The sequence below is a fragment of the Festucalex cinctus genome, chromosome 1, assembly GCF_051991245.1.
Source record: "Festucalex cinctus isolate MCC-2025b chromosome 1, RoL_Fcin_1.0, whole genome shotgun sequence".
NCBI lineage: Eukaryota > Metazoa > Chordata > Actinopteri > Syngnathiformes > Syngnathidae > Festucalex > Festucalex cinctus.
This window is the reverse complement of record NC_135411.1, coordinates 49537762-49553535: the sequence shown is the minus strand read 5'-3', so window position 1 is coordinate 49553535 and position 15774 is coordinate 49537762. Positions and strand designations below refer to the sequence as shown.

The following is a 15774-nucleotide window of genomic DNA, read 5'->3' as shown; positions in this document are numbered from 1 at the left end:
TTGGGTGAATAACTCACGCGGGTCACATGCATCCGTGCCTGAGGTTGCAATCCAAGGTCACTTAACTCTGCATTTCGCCATCCAGTGTCTCCCAAAGTACACGGATGACAGAGTGTCATGGGGCTACTAATTCATCACTCTGGCCCTGACTTTGACGCATTTTACATGACATGTACAGCCTGTGTATGAGGGCCAAGCAAGCGCATTCATAAATGGAATGAAAGGGAGAATTGATCTTTTCAAAAGTCATGTCAGAACGATGGATGGTTCAGATGTTGACCCTCATGGGTGACATGTGGTGAATCTCTTTCTTCTTTGCAGAGTGAGAATTCAGTTTCTAAAGTCTAAACATTATAGTTAGCTGTTAAATGCCATGACAAAAAAATGGTGGTGCATACAATCACAATAACAAACATCGTGTATTGTTAAATGAATACATCCTGGCATTATTATCTATGTAAACACTGACACAATCAGCCATCTTTGTTGTTTACATTCTCCTGGAGAGCTTTTTTGTTTTCTTGACAGTTTTTTGTTCAAAAGCGACAGGCGACAAATCTAGTGAATTTTTCTGGTGTTCATTTGGGTGTTTTTTTTACTCTCACTTGCCTCTCCCACGATGTTATTCCTCTGTCCTATAGTGTCCATTACTATTACATGCAAATTGCCAAGTATGCTAATTAGTAGTGTTGTTCCGATACCGATACTGGTATCGGCAGAGGTGCCGATACTGCATTAAAACAGCGGTATCGGTATCGGTGACTACTCACAAGTAACATGTCGATACCATTAATTCCAACGCTAATATAGAATTTTGGTTGCAGCATCTTGTGTCTTGCTGGTACACGACATTCACTGGTATGTGACATGTTCACTGCATGCTGATTTAAAATATCCTATTGGCCCTTGAATGCTCTGAACCAATAGCAAGACAGCTTTTTCATGCTGAGGAAAAAAACCTTATTTATCGGTATGATATCGGTATCGGCCGATACTGCAAAGCTGGGTATCGGTATTGGTATCGGGGGCCAACAAACGGTATCGGAACAACACTACTAATTAGATAATGACGTTATTTAGCGACTTTTAGGACGACCAATAACTATTTTCCTTACTGGGGAGTTGACAACACTACGCTAGTCACAAAAACAAGAAAATCAAGGATGCCTGATAAAAAAATAAAAAATAAAAAAAAAAAATAAAAAAAAATGCACATTCATTGCCTTTGATGGTATCATCGCTGTAGTGTTAGTACTCTTGTTTTGAAATGTCACCACTTCTGGTGCACACTACTGAGCTGACTGTCATTGATGTTGATGACTGTCAATGTCGTTGATATTTGTCAACTGTGGGCATGTGAAGCCCTTTGAGATTTTTGTGTGATTAAGGGCTATATAAATAAACTTGACTTGACTTGACTGACGTTAACTTGAGGAGAACAATGGTAATCGTAGGAGGCTTTCCCGTCATGCTTGGTTGTTGTTATTAGTAACACTTGTGATTGTGTTTTGCCTCTTGTATGTGTTATTTTTGTACAGACAAGGTTTAATGTAGTTATCTATCCATCCATTTTCTGTACCTCTTGTCCCTCTTAAGGGTCGCGGGGGGTGCTGGCGCCTATCTCAGCTGGCTATGGGCAGTAGGCGGGGTACCCCCTGGACTGGTTGCCAGCCATTTCCGGGGCAGACAAAGCCGAACAACCATCCACACTCACAAGCACACCTCGGGACAATTCAGAGCGCCCAATTAACCTGCCATGTCTTTGTAATGTGGGAAGAAACCGGAGTACCCGGAGAAGACCCGCGCAGGCACTGCGAGAACATGCAAACTCCACCCAAGAAGGCCGGAGCCGGGATTCGAACCCGAGTCCTCAGTACTGGGAGGCGGACGTGCCAACCACTCAATCACCGTGCCGCCCTTAATGTAGTTATATTGTTTTTATTTGTGGATTAAAGTTTTGCAACTGACACCCTTAGTAACAAAAGCAGGCAGTCAGTACTATATATAATGGCCTGTAAGGGAGATTGGAATTACACTTGATTGACAATGAGACAGTCAACATATGCTGATGTGGATAGTCTAGTCGAGCTGATTTATATGTGGGCTGCTGCCTGCACAATTTTGAAACCTTCCTGCCGATTCGCGGCCCACAATACAGGATGGCCCACCGAGAATTGTCCCGCCCTTCCAGATGGCCCAGTCCAGGCCTGGACAGAGGTAATTGATTGGAGACGAATAATATATAAGTTCATTGTGTACTGACATTTACGATCCGACAGTATGTATATTGTTTATGGAGTTATTTAAGCAGTTAAGACGGTAATGCAGAGCTGATAAAACAGATCAATGTAATACTGTTTAGTGATGGATGATGGCGTATCACAGCATCATCACAACATTATTGATTATCATGAATAATGCCTATGGCTTGGCAATATGATTGATTTCCTGCTGACAAAGGTGTAAGTGTGTGTCTGTGTATGTGTGTTGTGCATGTCTCGGGCACTGTGTGTGCGTGTACGTGTAGGCAAATTCATGCGTGGGTTGTGTGTGCGTCACGCCGCTGCCTGTTTGAGAACAAATCCCTTGAGCAAAATGAATCTTTGTGAGTGCTTTCTGTTGTTTCTAAAATAGTCCCAAACCCTAAAAATAATGAGTGGGGGCAGTGACTCAGAATGTGACATATGGTATTTTCTGTGACATCATCTTTACCAACACCGCCTTCTCAGCACTGAAAGCCTGCCAGCAACTGGTTCACTGGGCCTGCAGCATGCTGGCTTCTTTTTGCCATTTTGTCACAAGATGTAACCATGGAGGGGAAAAAAAACATGGAATAATCTTTACAGATAAGTTATTTCTGTGGTACTGATCTAAAAAATCATACTCTTGGAAATCACTGGCCACAAAAGCATACAAAACATACAGTTTAACGTAGGCATGGAAATCACTCACCTTTCAGCGAAGTTCACCGTATTGACAGCAAAATAGGTGAACCTACGTGAATCGTGCAGATCCAATGGAAAATATTTCTCACGTAGGTAACCAGAGAGCAGTGAACTCTCATCATGCGAGTAATACACCATAAATGAGCCTTAATTAAACGGGAAATGGTCATTATTTAACAACCTCAGCGACCCCCAACAGTTGCACGGCGTATTACATCATCGAAATGCAATGCGTGCTTGGAGGGGGACAAAAACAGCGTGATTACCCCCTGATGTGTGTTGGTTGTGGAGCAAATGCAGAGTGTATGTGAGCGGTTTAATGACACCCCAGTTGGAGTTTACTGTAAAATTAAACACACAATAAGAAGAATTATACAGCTAGCGCTAATGATAAAATCTCAATGAAGGGTCCCATTCAGATGCTAATGAAAATTTAGCATTGACTTTGGTCGTGATATCCTATCAAATAAGGAGTTTTTATGCACAAACATATACAGCACTTCTCAAAGTCAAAGTAAATGTTCAAGAGTACTTTTTTTTTTTTTTTTAAGTAATACTAACACACATTTCCACATGACGTGGTAAGGTTGACATAATCTTGAAATGGTTTATCTCACTGAGCGGTGAAGGCTTGTGAGTGAACGTAGCTCATGTTGTATTTTTGCCATGGTTTGATAAACGTTGCAAAAGTAATTCAGAATTTGTGTTCAAGCTGTTACTCTGTACATGACTATTCTTTTCAGCTAATACTTTTTTACTCGTACTTGAGTGATATTATTTTGAAGGAACACTACACTTACTTGAGTACAATTTTTGCTACTCTACCCATCTCTGTTTCTTACACAGCCAAGTGTGATGGCAAAGTTTTTACGGTGTGTTTGTTCAAACAAAGAAGTATTAGCAGGTGAAAGGGTGTGTTGAATTTCAGGTCAACGCTTGATTCCCAAAGGAAGACCGTGTTTTGGAATCTCTTCTAGTGTGTCATGTAAGTGGCTCAGAGACAGTGCATGAGCACAAACAGGCCCTGGCATGGCGGCCACTCAGCCATGCCAAGGGACATTATTTGGCAGCTGTCAGCTCAAATAGGAATACAGCAGGGTGGGAGACAGTTCCAGGCTCTGTACCAAGCCTACAAGGGAGCACTATCTGGCAGCCATAGCACAACTGTGTGTGCTATGTGTGTTTGTGTAAAAATGTTACTTTGCCCCAAAGACCAGTGTATCAGACCCTCTGAAATGATGAGTGTTCATTTAGCCTACTTTTGGCAAATTGACCTTGTGTGTGCATTTTTTGTGTATCTCAACAGATGTGATTGTGGCTTTCCTTCTCACCAAAGTGGTGGGCCAATAATAGTATCATGTGGTAAAAAAAATAAGACAGAAAGTGATGACTATACTGTTGCCTTGGACTTTATTATAAAGGTTGCATACCGTTTGCAAAAATGAACACCAGCTTGCTTGACAATAGAATGCTTGAAAAAGACAGCTTAACAGACAGAAATCCAAGTTAATCGCATTACAGATTTTCCAAGCAGCTTTGGTAAACCTAGAATACAGTCATTCAAATATCAGATAAACACACGCTGGATATTCTATTGACTTACCAATTACAACAATTAACGCAACAGTGGGGCTTCTGATTGACCAAGAGAGAAGATAAGTGCTGCACAGGAATTTGTTAAATGGCAGTATTGGGACCAAATATCAATACCACAATACATCACATTGTTGTCCATCACAACTTTGATCTCCAATGTTGATTTATGGTCGCGGCTGTTCCTCGATGTAAAGATTGCAATGATGACTAACAGACCATACATTAGCTGGTACTGTAGTTTTTTTTTTTGTTTTTTTTTAATAAAATACATTCTTTTTTTTGCATCACAAAAAAAGTTTACTTTCATTTATTTCCATTTTTAATGTTTTTTTTTATATGCTGCACAAGAATGTCTTTCTAAAAGTTTTCCTGACTTTTTTTTCTGTATATATAAGGATTACATAATTGCTTCATTGCAAAAGTATTTATTCTTCACGTAACATATTTATGGTTCATGAACTAACCCCGGGTTTTCACCGGATGCGGTTGCGGTGCGGTTGCGGTGCGGTGCGTCTTGACTGCGTGCTCCGGACGGGTCAATTTTTTGGTCAATCCACACCGGCTCCACACAGCTGCGGTCCGGCAGCTCCGTCGCCGCCCACTTCCCAACGTGTCTCGCGGGACCGCGCGCGCGCGATCATGTGGCATTTCACAACGACAAACATACAGAAAGTCTGTGCTCAACAGAGAAGCAGAAAGAGAGGTGGACTTCTTTTGATTTAACCTTTTCTTCTTCTGCTATGAGATTCCATGCAGCATCCTTTTTTTGGTTGTCCTTATAAAAAGGATGTGCCGTGTCATATATTATTTTGTGGTTTTCCACCTCCAATATAAACCTCTCCTCGTCCATGTTCGCTGGTGTCTAAACTGTGAATGAGCACATGGCCCGGCGACGCCCACGTCACGTTTTGCTGAAAAGCTTGCGAAATAGGAGCTGGCGAGTGTTTTATTCTGAAAGGTAACCGGAAATTTATTTTGAAACTGCGTCGGTCTTCCTGTCCCGCTCGATGTGTTTTGTGCTAGCTTGCCATTTGCCGCAGGCCTACCGCTGCGGCGTCCGGCAAAAATAGAAAATAGGTCTATCCTTGCGGAAGGCTTGCGGCACGCCGCAGGCCTTCCGCAGTCGACACGCAACGCACCCGCAAGCGGTGTAAACTGCACCATTCGAATGAATGGAATCTAATTGCTTGCGTCGCCGGACCGCACCGCAACCGCACCACAACCGCATCCGGTGAAAACCCGGGGTAACACCTTTAAATGAATGCTTGTGACAAACACATAGTCATAACTGAGAAATTAAAGCTGAGAAATGTTCATGCTAAACATAAAAAAAAAAAAAGTTCAACATTTTATAAAATTTCAAGCCTTTATTATCATTTTATAGTGAATATACAGGTATGTTGAAATTGAGGATCTGAAAATTTAGGATGTTAAAATTATACGTTAGGAATGTCTATGACAAGGATTGATTCCACATTATGCCTTTGAAATCATTTTCAATTAATTTTGCTTTAATATTAATAGGAATGTTTGACGCCACTTTTTTTTTTGTTTAAGACTGATACCTGTATGAAGACGAACTCTTGAGCAGTCACTGATATTGATTGATTGATACCAAGCACTGATACCACTAGTACTTTTGATATATAAAATTTGCCCGAAAAACACTGACAGATAATTTTAAAGAAATCTCTACAACCCATTTTTTTCCCCTAAAAATTGCATGAAATTAATGGCAATTGTCTGTTCTCCTAATTTGTAGTTCCTGACTGCAGCACAGCCACAAGAGAAATCTTGAAATAAGGCCTGATACTGACACCTGGTATTTGTCTAGCCCTAAATATTAATTATCACGGTTAACTTATTCTTACATTTTGTTGTGAGACACTGATGTTATTGTGGTTTACCTCCCTTCCTCATCTGGAGATGAATGTGAGTGTAAATGATTGTCTGTCTTGATGTGATTGACTGGTGACCAGTCCAGGGTGTATTTGGCCTTTCCCACAAATTCAGCTTGGATAGGTTTCAGCTCATCCGCCACCCTAAACATTTGAGTACCACCCCATCACCAAAAAATGGATGGATGACTATTTAGATTGCATACATTTTACTTTGAAAATGCAGATGTAAAAGTTTAACAGTTTGATGCGGGACTGGATCATTTCCATGATTTCCTCTGAGAATATTAGTTTTCTGGTGGAACAGATTGTGTTGGACCTTTGAGAGTCCACTGTTGTATATAAAAGCAGCAGGACTGTTTATCTGCCTCCATGTTTCCGTCCATGTTAGGTTAGCGGCCGTTGGAATGATCTGTGGGTGGTGTTTACTCCACACTAACCTGCTGTGGCATTGAGGAGTGATTCAGCTCCAAAATTCAGGGTTATATTATACGCCCCCCAGGAACTGCTGTGTGTATGTGTACAATAATGAATGTCTTATTCAATGACCAGGGGGTGGTTTTCTCACTTTATTTTATCTTTGGCAATTCAGAACAGGGGAGCATATTTAGTTACACAACATGCACCGACCGAGCCACCACAATCTCGTGATCATGCGCAACTTGCACTGCTGCAGCTGTTTGTTTTCACAGCGGTTGACTCCTTCACCCTCGCTGATATGCGATTTACAAACTCAAGTGTGTTTGCCTTCCAAAAGAGAGAGGGCAATGTGGGTGAATGAATTAATCATGCAAGTTTTTGGTCACGTCATAACAACAACAAGCAAGTTCATAAGTGTTTAGTTGGGCCACTACACTGCCCCTGGGAAGTATTGTTTGGTGCTCTAACAGTGTGAGATCCACTTTAGCTAAACTTTAAATGCTCCTGTCATTCTTTAGTAGATTTGAATACAGTTGCAAAGCAATGGACGATTCCAGGAAATTTATAGGAGTAGAAAAAAGTACTTTCCCCAAACATTCAATGTTATACACTATACACTCGGGGTTAACTTGATCATGTCACAGCTGAGTTTGAGCAAAAAACAAGGTATGTGCTGAACTGGTCAGCAGCCCATCACAGGGCAGATATGGATAAAATAAAACATTCACACCTATGGACAATTTAGAGGATGGGTGTCCAAACTTGGTCCTGGAGGGCCGGTGACTTGAAGGTTTTGGATGTTTCCCTGTTCCAACGAACCTGTTCCAATCAAAAGGATCGTTATCAGGCTTATACAGAGCTTGCTGATGAGCTTCAGCTGTGTTAGAGAAGAGAAACATCCAAAACCCGCAAGACTCCAGCCCTCGAGGACTGAGTTTGAACACCATTGATTTAGAGTGTTCAATCAATCTAAGAAGCATGTTTTGTGATGTGGGAGGAAGCCTAACTCGTCTGACACGTTCATGAAAACCAATCTATACGTACTAAAAATAAAAATCCAATCACACACAAGAATTACAGTTTGATACTGGTAATCTACTATTGCAGTATACTGCTGTATACATGGTAACTGTACGAAGTATATAATTTACATCACAGACAGTAAGGTCTAACTTCTATTCTGAATGTGAAGATTGAAATCATCGACAGGCCTTAAAGATAACAGCAGCTTTTTACAATGCTTAGTTAACCTTTGGTCTGTATCTATTTCTAGGTATCCGGTAATCTAAATTGGACTAACTCACCTCCATTTCCATCCACTGCGCATAAATGGTCGGCTGAACATCTAATTATTCTAATTAAAAGGAAGATTAGAGTCATAGTTCTTTGCACGCAACTCCCCCAAAAGCGTTGCCGCCGACATTCAACTCTATCCGATCTTTTTGACTTACAAACTTTCACCAAACGGCCTCAAGCACCAACCGGTACCTCGGTCGCAGCTAGAATGAAATTGATCTCAAACATCACACATATTGAAGATCTGATTGACGGGTTCCTTTGGTGCTCATCTTCCTTCTTCTGCTCAGGGCTGTTTGACGTTTTAGTGTTAATATAATAATTGTCACTGATTATCACACTATCTACTGTAATATAATCACTGCATTATGTTGCTATATGGCTGTTTGAATTTTATGTGCTCATATACATTATTCAGTACATAAACAGCATTTGGATAATAAATGGTGGCTAATCTCTTATGTTATGTCTAGAACGTTGCAAACGATAAGTTGGTGTATTTTGAGGGGAAAAATTATGATTTGAGCAGACCGTTGGTTGCAATGTTTTGGTTTCAAATTTATCATGGCTTAATATGACAATAATGATATCAGTGTGAGAGCGCCCAAGGATCAATATGATTATTGTGGGAATGCTGAAGCATTACCACATATGTTATTGTGATTTTTATTCTCCACACTTTTTTGCCACGAAACAACTCCCACACAATACTTCCGATTTACACTGTTCAAATTTCAACTAGCTTCAAAAATTCATGACAAACACCCCTATCGTCTGACTCCACATTACTTACAATATTTGCATAATTTAACGTTAGATATCAACTTTTCCCCATTCATTTTCAATGGGACAGACAGTGAACTATTTCCAAGTATCACTTTCCATACCCACTTCCATCCATATAACTTACCATCATTACCAGGTGTCTGATACTACTTGGTGGCAGAGTTGGTAAAGTGCATTGTTCAGTAACCAGGAGGTCATAATTTCACAATTTATCACTTAATTTACTTCATAAGCATTCCACATGCATTCAAATATTGCCATTTACCTAATGGCATTCAGCATTCCCACACAATTTCTCCAGAAATTGCACTTAGTCTAGTTTGTGTAAAGGTCTTCCCTTCATTGATACAGACAAAGAATTTTGTTCAAGGTTAGAGAACTACAGTAGATGGATACAATTTCAGAAAGAAAGATTTTAGTTACAAACGCACCAGCAACATTAGACTGAGTAGTGGTAGCCACAGCAGGAGACGATCAATCAAATGAATCATAACACATTGTTAAAAACATTTGTGTTTAAATTACTGTTTGTCATTTACAAGGCTGATATCCATCCATCAATAATCTACAGGATGTCATGTGAGAAGAAGATCACTATGACCTCTGACATGCCATAACATAACACTCACTAGGTGTGCAAAAGACAATACAAGTCTGTTGTGGCGTGATTTTTTTAAATTTATTTTTTAATTCTTAATTATTCCGTGCCATGGCCATTCAACATTTCAAGTTCCATGGTATCAACTATTAGCACATACAACACTGATCAAAAGTCTTAGGCTGTCATGAGATTGTTAAATTTATAGCATTTTAGAACAGAAAATAAAATGTGAGCAATATATTATCTAGCTTTATGTACACAATCTGAGCAAACTAATTTGTGCATGTCAATATCAATCCAACTACTTACTTTTTATTTATGTATTTAAGTTATTTTGTATTATTTAAAAAATGCAGAAATTACAAGTAAGAATAGCCAAGGTGAATTCAGGTAGAATGAACTGAAGAGACAGAATGAACGTGACTTAAAATGTGAGTGAAAATCCAGACACTGCTGGGACAGTTCACAACAGACTGAATCAGATGGGGAAGAAGAAAAAAAAAGTCAGACAGGTATGGGAGTGATACTGCAGCAATGAAAATGAAGCATGGGCAACAACAACAACAGGAAGGTTGGGGAGGGGTTCTTTTTGGGTGACGTCGGAAGTGGAACACTGAGACAATAACACAGATGAGATCAGAGGAGGAAAGAGAAGATCTTTCCTGGGACATAGATAGAGAACAACAAGCGCTTTAAGTATCATGAAGGGGATGAAAACATGAGGAGTGGGAGGGGAGAGAGCGTGAATATGGCATATAGATCCCTTTATTACCATGGAAAAATGAGAGCTGGGGGAAAGAGTGCAAAGCAGATGAAGGAATGCAATGGAAGTGGACAGATATTAACGAGATGAAAGAGAATTGGCGAGCGACGAGCCAATGCAAGGGCAAGTGAGATCACAGGGAGAGCACGGCTACATTATGTTCTTCATGGCTGCACTCTTCAATTTGTCCTTGTAGGAGATGTCACTCACTGCCCTCATTTACAACGACGAAAAATAACAATCAGAAACATGCTCCTTTGCGCATATAGCCTGTCAAATGTCAAACATTAATCTGCTTACCTGGAGCTGTGGGCTGCTTTATTTTAGTATGATACATTTTAAAAGCCTAAAGTAGTTTTGAACTAACCGTCGCAATATCAATTCAAAATGTGCTTGCTCGTAGAATGTATGTTTCTTCTTTTTGTATACAGAGAGTCTCAGTATATGCAAATGCATATGCAAATTTGGCTGTGCGAAACCGTGCTCCTGATTGGTGGGCTGGTTTCACGCTCATTCCTGGTTGGCTGCTGCCCTAGGCTTCCTCGAGTATCAGTTTTGAATGTTATGTTTACAAACAGCAACAGAAACACGTTGGAGAGCACCTTTATTGGTTGAATAAACATGTTTTTTGGAGTCTCCTGAAAAGTGACTATTTTGGACTTACAAAGTTTCCAGCAATATATAAATCAAACTAGAATACACAGTTGCCATTATTGAGCATTACTTTGTAATCAGTTTAGTTTTGTACAAAAATTCAAGCTTTGTTAGAATTCAAATATAGGGTAAATTAATTTTGCCACACTGATGCAAGAAAATACCCCCCAAAAAAAGAATGATTTGTTTGTTTTTCTTGTCCATAATCTTCAACTCAAGCGCCACTCCCTTCCAAAGACTCTTTATGGCTCAAGTAATCTGAAACATGGCCCTTGTGATTCACCTGTGTAGATTGATGAGTAAATTACATAAGTGTATGTAGGACACATTTTGTAGCAATAAAACTCCTCCACACTGGCCCTACTTGCACACTACTCTGCACTCTGTATGTCGGTATCACATGCCGCAGGTGAGCGTGTGTGCCAAAGCATGCAGATAGCGAGTCATGGCGTGAGAGCGAGGCTACCTATTGGAGGTCGCACTGTTGTGACAGCATTTATCTGCTGCGGTTGCTCATGTTTTATGATTAGGGCTGTTATAACCACAGGCATCATTTCAGGGCACCATTTTTTTTTTAAGGTGGCTTTTTACAGTGTTGTGCAAAACTTTTAAAAGTGAGGTAAAAATAGACTGTGGTGATTGTTGGTCCAACTTCAGATTTGTAGCCCTTAAATGTATGTAAACATTGTAAAGTTGAGCAAAATAATATAATTCAGTCAAGGGTGTGGTCTGCCTTTCGCCTGAAGTTATCTGGGGACAAGCAGGATGGATGGACGGATGATTGGACGGACGGATGGAGTAAAACTACAAATACAATCCATTGCAAATTTTAAAACAAATGATAATTAGCATGCACTGACCCAACCAACAAACCCTCACCATGAGCAAGTAAGAACAAAATATTGAAATATAATGTTCATTTAGCAATATCTTTTCTGAGATTTGCTGTTTTTCGAAAAGCAGTCCACATTTGTTATATCGCCAAATGTTCCCTGTTAACATTTTGTAAGCAGGCAGTGTAGTAGCTTATAAAGTATATTAAAACAAGTATTGAATGGGGCGGCACGGTAGTCGAGTGGTTAGCACGTCCGCTTCCCAGTTCTGAGGTCTCCGGTTCGAGTCCAGGCTCGGACCTTCCTGGGTGGAGTTTGCATGTTCTCCCCGTGCCCGCGTGGGTCTTCTCCGGGTACTCCGGTCTCCTCCCACATTCCAAAGACATGCATGGCAGGTTAATTGGGTGCTCCGAATTGTCCCTAGGTGTGCGTGTGAGTGTGGATGGTTGTTCGTCTCTGTGTGCCCTGCGATTGGTTGGCAACCAGTCCAGGGTGTCCCCTGCCTACTGCCCAGAGTCAGCTGAGATAGGCGCCAGCAGCCCCCGCGACCCTTGTGAGGAATAAGCGGTCAAGAAAATGGATGGATGGATGGAAGTATTGAATGAAGGCTTGTTGAACAAAGTTGTCCACAAGCGTTGGTCCCCTCAACTAAATGGACGTAATTCTCGAAAGGAAGCACACAAGTGAATTAAGTTGTGCTTATTTATAAAATGTTACTCCAGGATGGAGCGCACTCAACAAATGAAACATTTACGTTTATTTAACTAGAGCTGTCTCTTCCAAAAGCTTTTATCTGCCTTTGCAGGTTTGAGATTTTCCTCACCAAATGTTTTGCTTTTGAGGCAACCCCATCTCAACTTGTTCAAAGGCGTCCAACAACAAAAGATGGCAAGAGAGGGGAAACTCCTTGTTCCCATTGGCAAACATCCAGAGACATATTCCTTTTCATCTTTGAGTTCACTTTTTTTTTTTTTTTTTTTGAGGATAACTCAAAAGAGCTTTTTGTTAGAGTCTGGAGGTTTATGGATGAACACTGGGCAGCTTATATAAAGGCTGTTTGGATTTTTCCTAATGATGTCTGCATTGGAAATGTACTCCTTACCATTTTAGCCTCAGGTTCTCTGCGCTTCAATTTTGAACATCTACAAGAATTGCCACTTTTTCTGTTGTTTCCCTTTTTGCTTTATGTAATGTTCTTCTTTGTCTCCTCCTCAGGACTTTGACAGAGCTGCTGAAGCAGCCAGGCGAGGCGGGAGTTGTGGATGGAACCGGAATACACCACCCTATAGGGACCAATGGTATCTCGGCCAGGGCGTTACGCTCCAACAACGGTCAGTCCTCACACTAAAGCTCACCCTCAAACTGACAAGACTGACTGAGTTGGCCATTTTTGTTTATTACTATTACTTTAGTGTCAAATATGAGAAGAATCAGACAGAGGATAGTAACACATAGACAAGTACTGGAACCCAAGATGAATACTGCTAAGATGTTTACAAAAAAAAAAACTTTTTTGGCGACACATATTCCAAAATAACAAGCAGCCTCTATAATAAGAGCGGAAGAATGAGAGAGAAGTAGAATATACACTGGAAGTGATGAGAAATGAGCAGACAAAGCAGTAACGTTTTTGTCATCTATTGTCAAAGTTAAGTACAGTGTACAGTCTCCATTTGTTTGCTGTTATGACACTACTGGATAGGAAAGCGGAAAGACTGCTACTCGAGAGGCGGCAAAAGTAGTCACACATTGTACTTATGTACAAGTACAGAGACATGAAAAAGACTCTTGTAAAATCAAGCCTGGCAACGACTACACAGCTCACTTGTTTTGTGAAGCTGATCTGTGATTGGTTGTTACCTGAGACCTGAGCAACTGTGATGTCATTTTCACGTGACAGCAAGTGGCAAAATGGCCACCTTCTGATATTGATAAAACCTGCTGGATTTTGCTGCTTAACTCATATTCCATAACGCAGTGTTTCTCAATTCCGGTCCTCGGGGCCCACTATCCAGCCTGTTTTCCATGTCTCCAAATGCAAATTCCAAATGCAGCTGACTCCAGTGACAGCTAATCAGCAAGCTCTGGAGAAGCCTGATAACGATCCTCACCTGCGTTGGAATTGGGAGACATAGAAAACAGGCTGGATTCGGGGGCTTGAGGACCGGAATTGAGAAATACTGCTAACTCAATATTAACCATAATACAATATTTAGACTAGTGGGGAAGCATAGAACATATTATTGGCAAGAATTTCAAAGGGGGTTGACTTCCTCTTTTAACAACAATAAAAGAAAAGCCGTTGGTCAAAGTAGCGGAGATAGTGCAAGCACTGTCACTGGCACTGTTGCGCCATGACTATTTTGATTTTGGATGTCCCACCATCCTTCCTCGCTGCCTTGTTTTCTGATTCAACAGGCCATTATCAGTCCAAACATGGCAGGAATATCTGTTGAGATGATCTTTTGGAGATCATTGTGTCCTTACGATCGTCGGGAGGGGATATTCGGTGCTAAAATTGGGCAATTTCTCCACTGGGCTTTAAATTGGCTGAACATTGGCACATACAGCTTCTTATAATTCTGGACTTGAAACTTATGTCTACACACAACAAATTCCCCTCTCAAAAGACTCACTAGTGGGTTTAGGCTTGTTTTCTGTTTTCATTTAGGGCAAAAAGGGTGACATCAGGCTCATGTCAGAGGCAGAGGATGAGCCCATTTCCCCAAAGTTGCACATGTGCCAGTCCCCATTTTTTTCTGTTATTTTTATTCAATATTTGAAGTGGTGAAAATAGCTTGAGAACAAATCTTTAATCAATGCTCATGCCTTAAAAATTACAAACTCCACCTATTTCCTCATTTTGGTGAAAGAAAGCCTGTAGTTGTTCACCTATATTTGAACATCTGGGTATTTTTTTTAGACAATAAAGAGTGAAAATGAATCACTGCAGCAAGTGCCTAATATGGTGCTACATGTTGGCTGGAATAAATGGTTCAAGTATCGATACAGCTCAAATGCCACTTCATATACCAGTTCTGTAAAAAAATAAAAATAAAAAAAATAAAAACTGAAAACAAAGCTGTGAAGTGTTTCATAACCCTGTTTTGGATTACGACTATGCGTCCGTTGACCTAGCCACTGGTTGTTTGATATTAGACTTTCCACTGTATTTTGACACAAAGCACCCAAAGGTGACACTCATGTGATTTGTTTTTGTTTGATTGGTCATTACACACACATGATCATGAGACAGGTTATGTTTCATCAAAATTTGCCTTGTTCCAGCTCCCAGAGACACAGAAATCAAGTATATGTGCCTAGGACTCATTAAATGATGACTGATGGCATGTTTATCACAAGAGTCACAAAAGATACATAAAGTTACATAACATCAATGCACAAAAAAAAAAAAAAAACGATTCATACAGAACCTGTATTGGACTCTTACTTTCCTACTTCACATGCTCACAAACACACATGCGATGTTTACTCGCACATGGAGACAATCGAAAAAAAGACTAACTTTCCTTTCATCTTCCCACCATGGCTTATAAACACATTTTGGCCTCATTTTCACCCCATGCTGTGCTTATTAGCACTCTTCTATCTTGCGCCTCTTTTCTTTCTTCCCCTGCTATTAAATTCTACCCTCTTTACTCCCCCTGCCTTCTCGCACCAATTTGTTGTAGTACTTCACTTCCATAACATCATTATCTGGTGAAAAATGTTGAGCTCTGTGCATTTTTCAATTAGGACAGCATAGCCTGCATATTGTTTTGTTGTTTATTCAATGGGTCAAGAAGATGTACGTGGATAATTATACCACGAGATTCATACTGCACAATTTGTGTTTATCATTTTAGGATTTATGAACCTCTTTCCACTCACAAATTGTAAGCATTCCTTCTCTCTTCCTCACTAACTTCAAAGTAGGTTAGTTAAGAGCTCCATGTGCTTTATTTATTTATTTATTTTTGAA

The 15774-nt window shown here is 40.3% G+C and overlaps 1 protein-coding gene across 2 annotated transcripts in view; it reads left to right on the top strand.

Annotated features, from left to right (window-relative positions):
- Window positions 1–15774, top strand: part of LOC144032262 (protein shisa-8-like) — a 94853-nt gene that overhangs the window by 28445 nt on the left and 50634 nt on the right. For both annotated transcript variants that reach the window (XM_077540011.1, XM_077540003.1), the window contains exon 3: window positions 13008–13123. In XM_077540011.1, the coding sequence (XP_077396137.1) occupies window positions 13008–13123 (116 nt within the window). The remainder of the gene's footprint in view (window positions 1–13007; window positions 13124–15774) is intronic.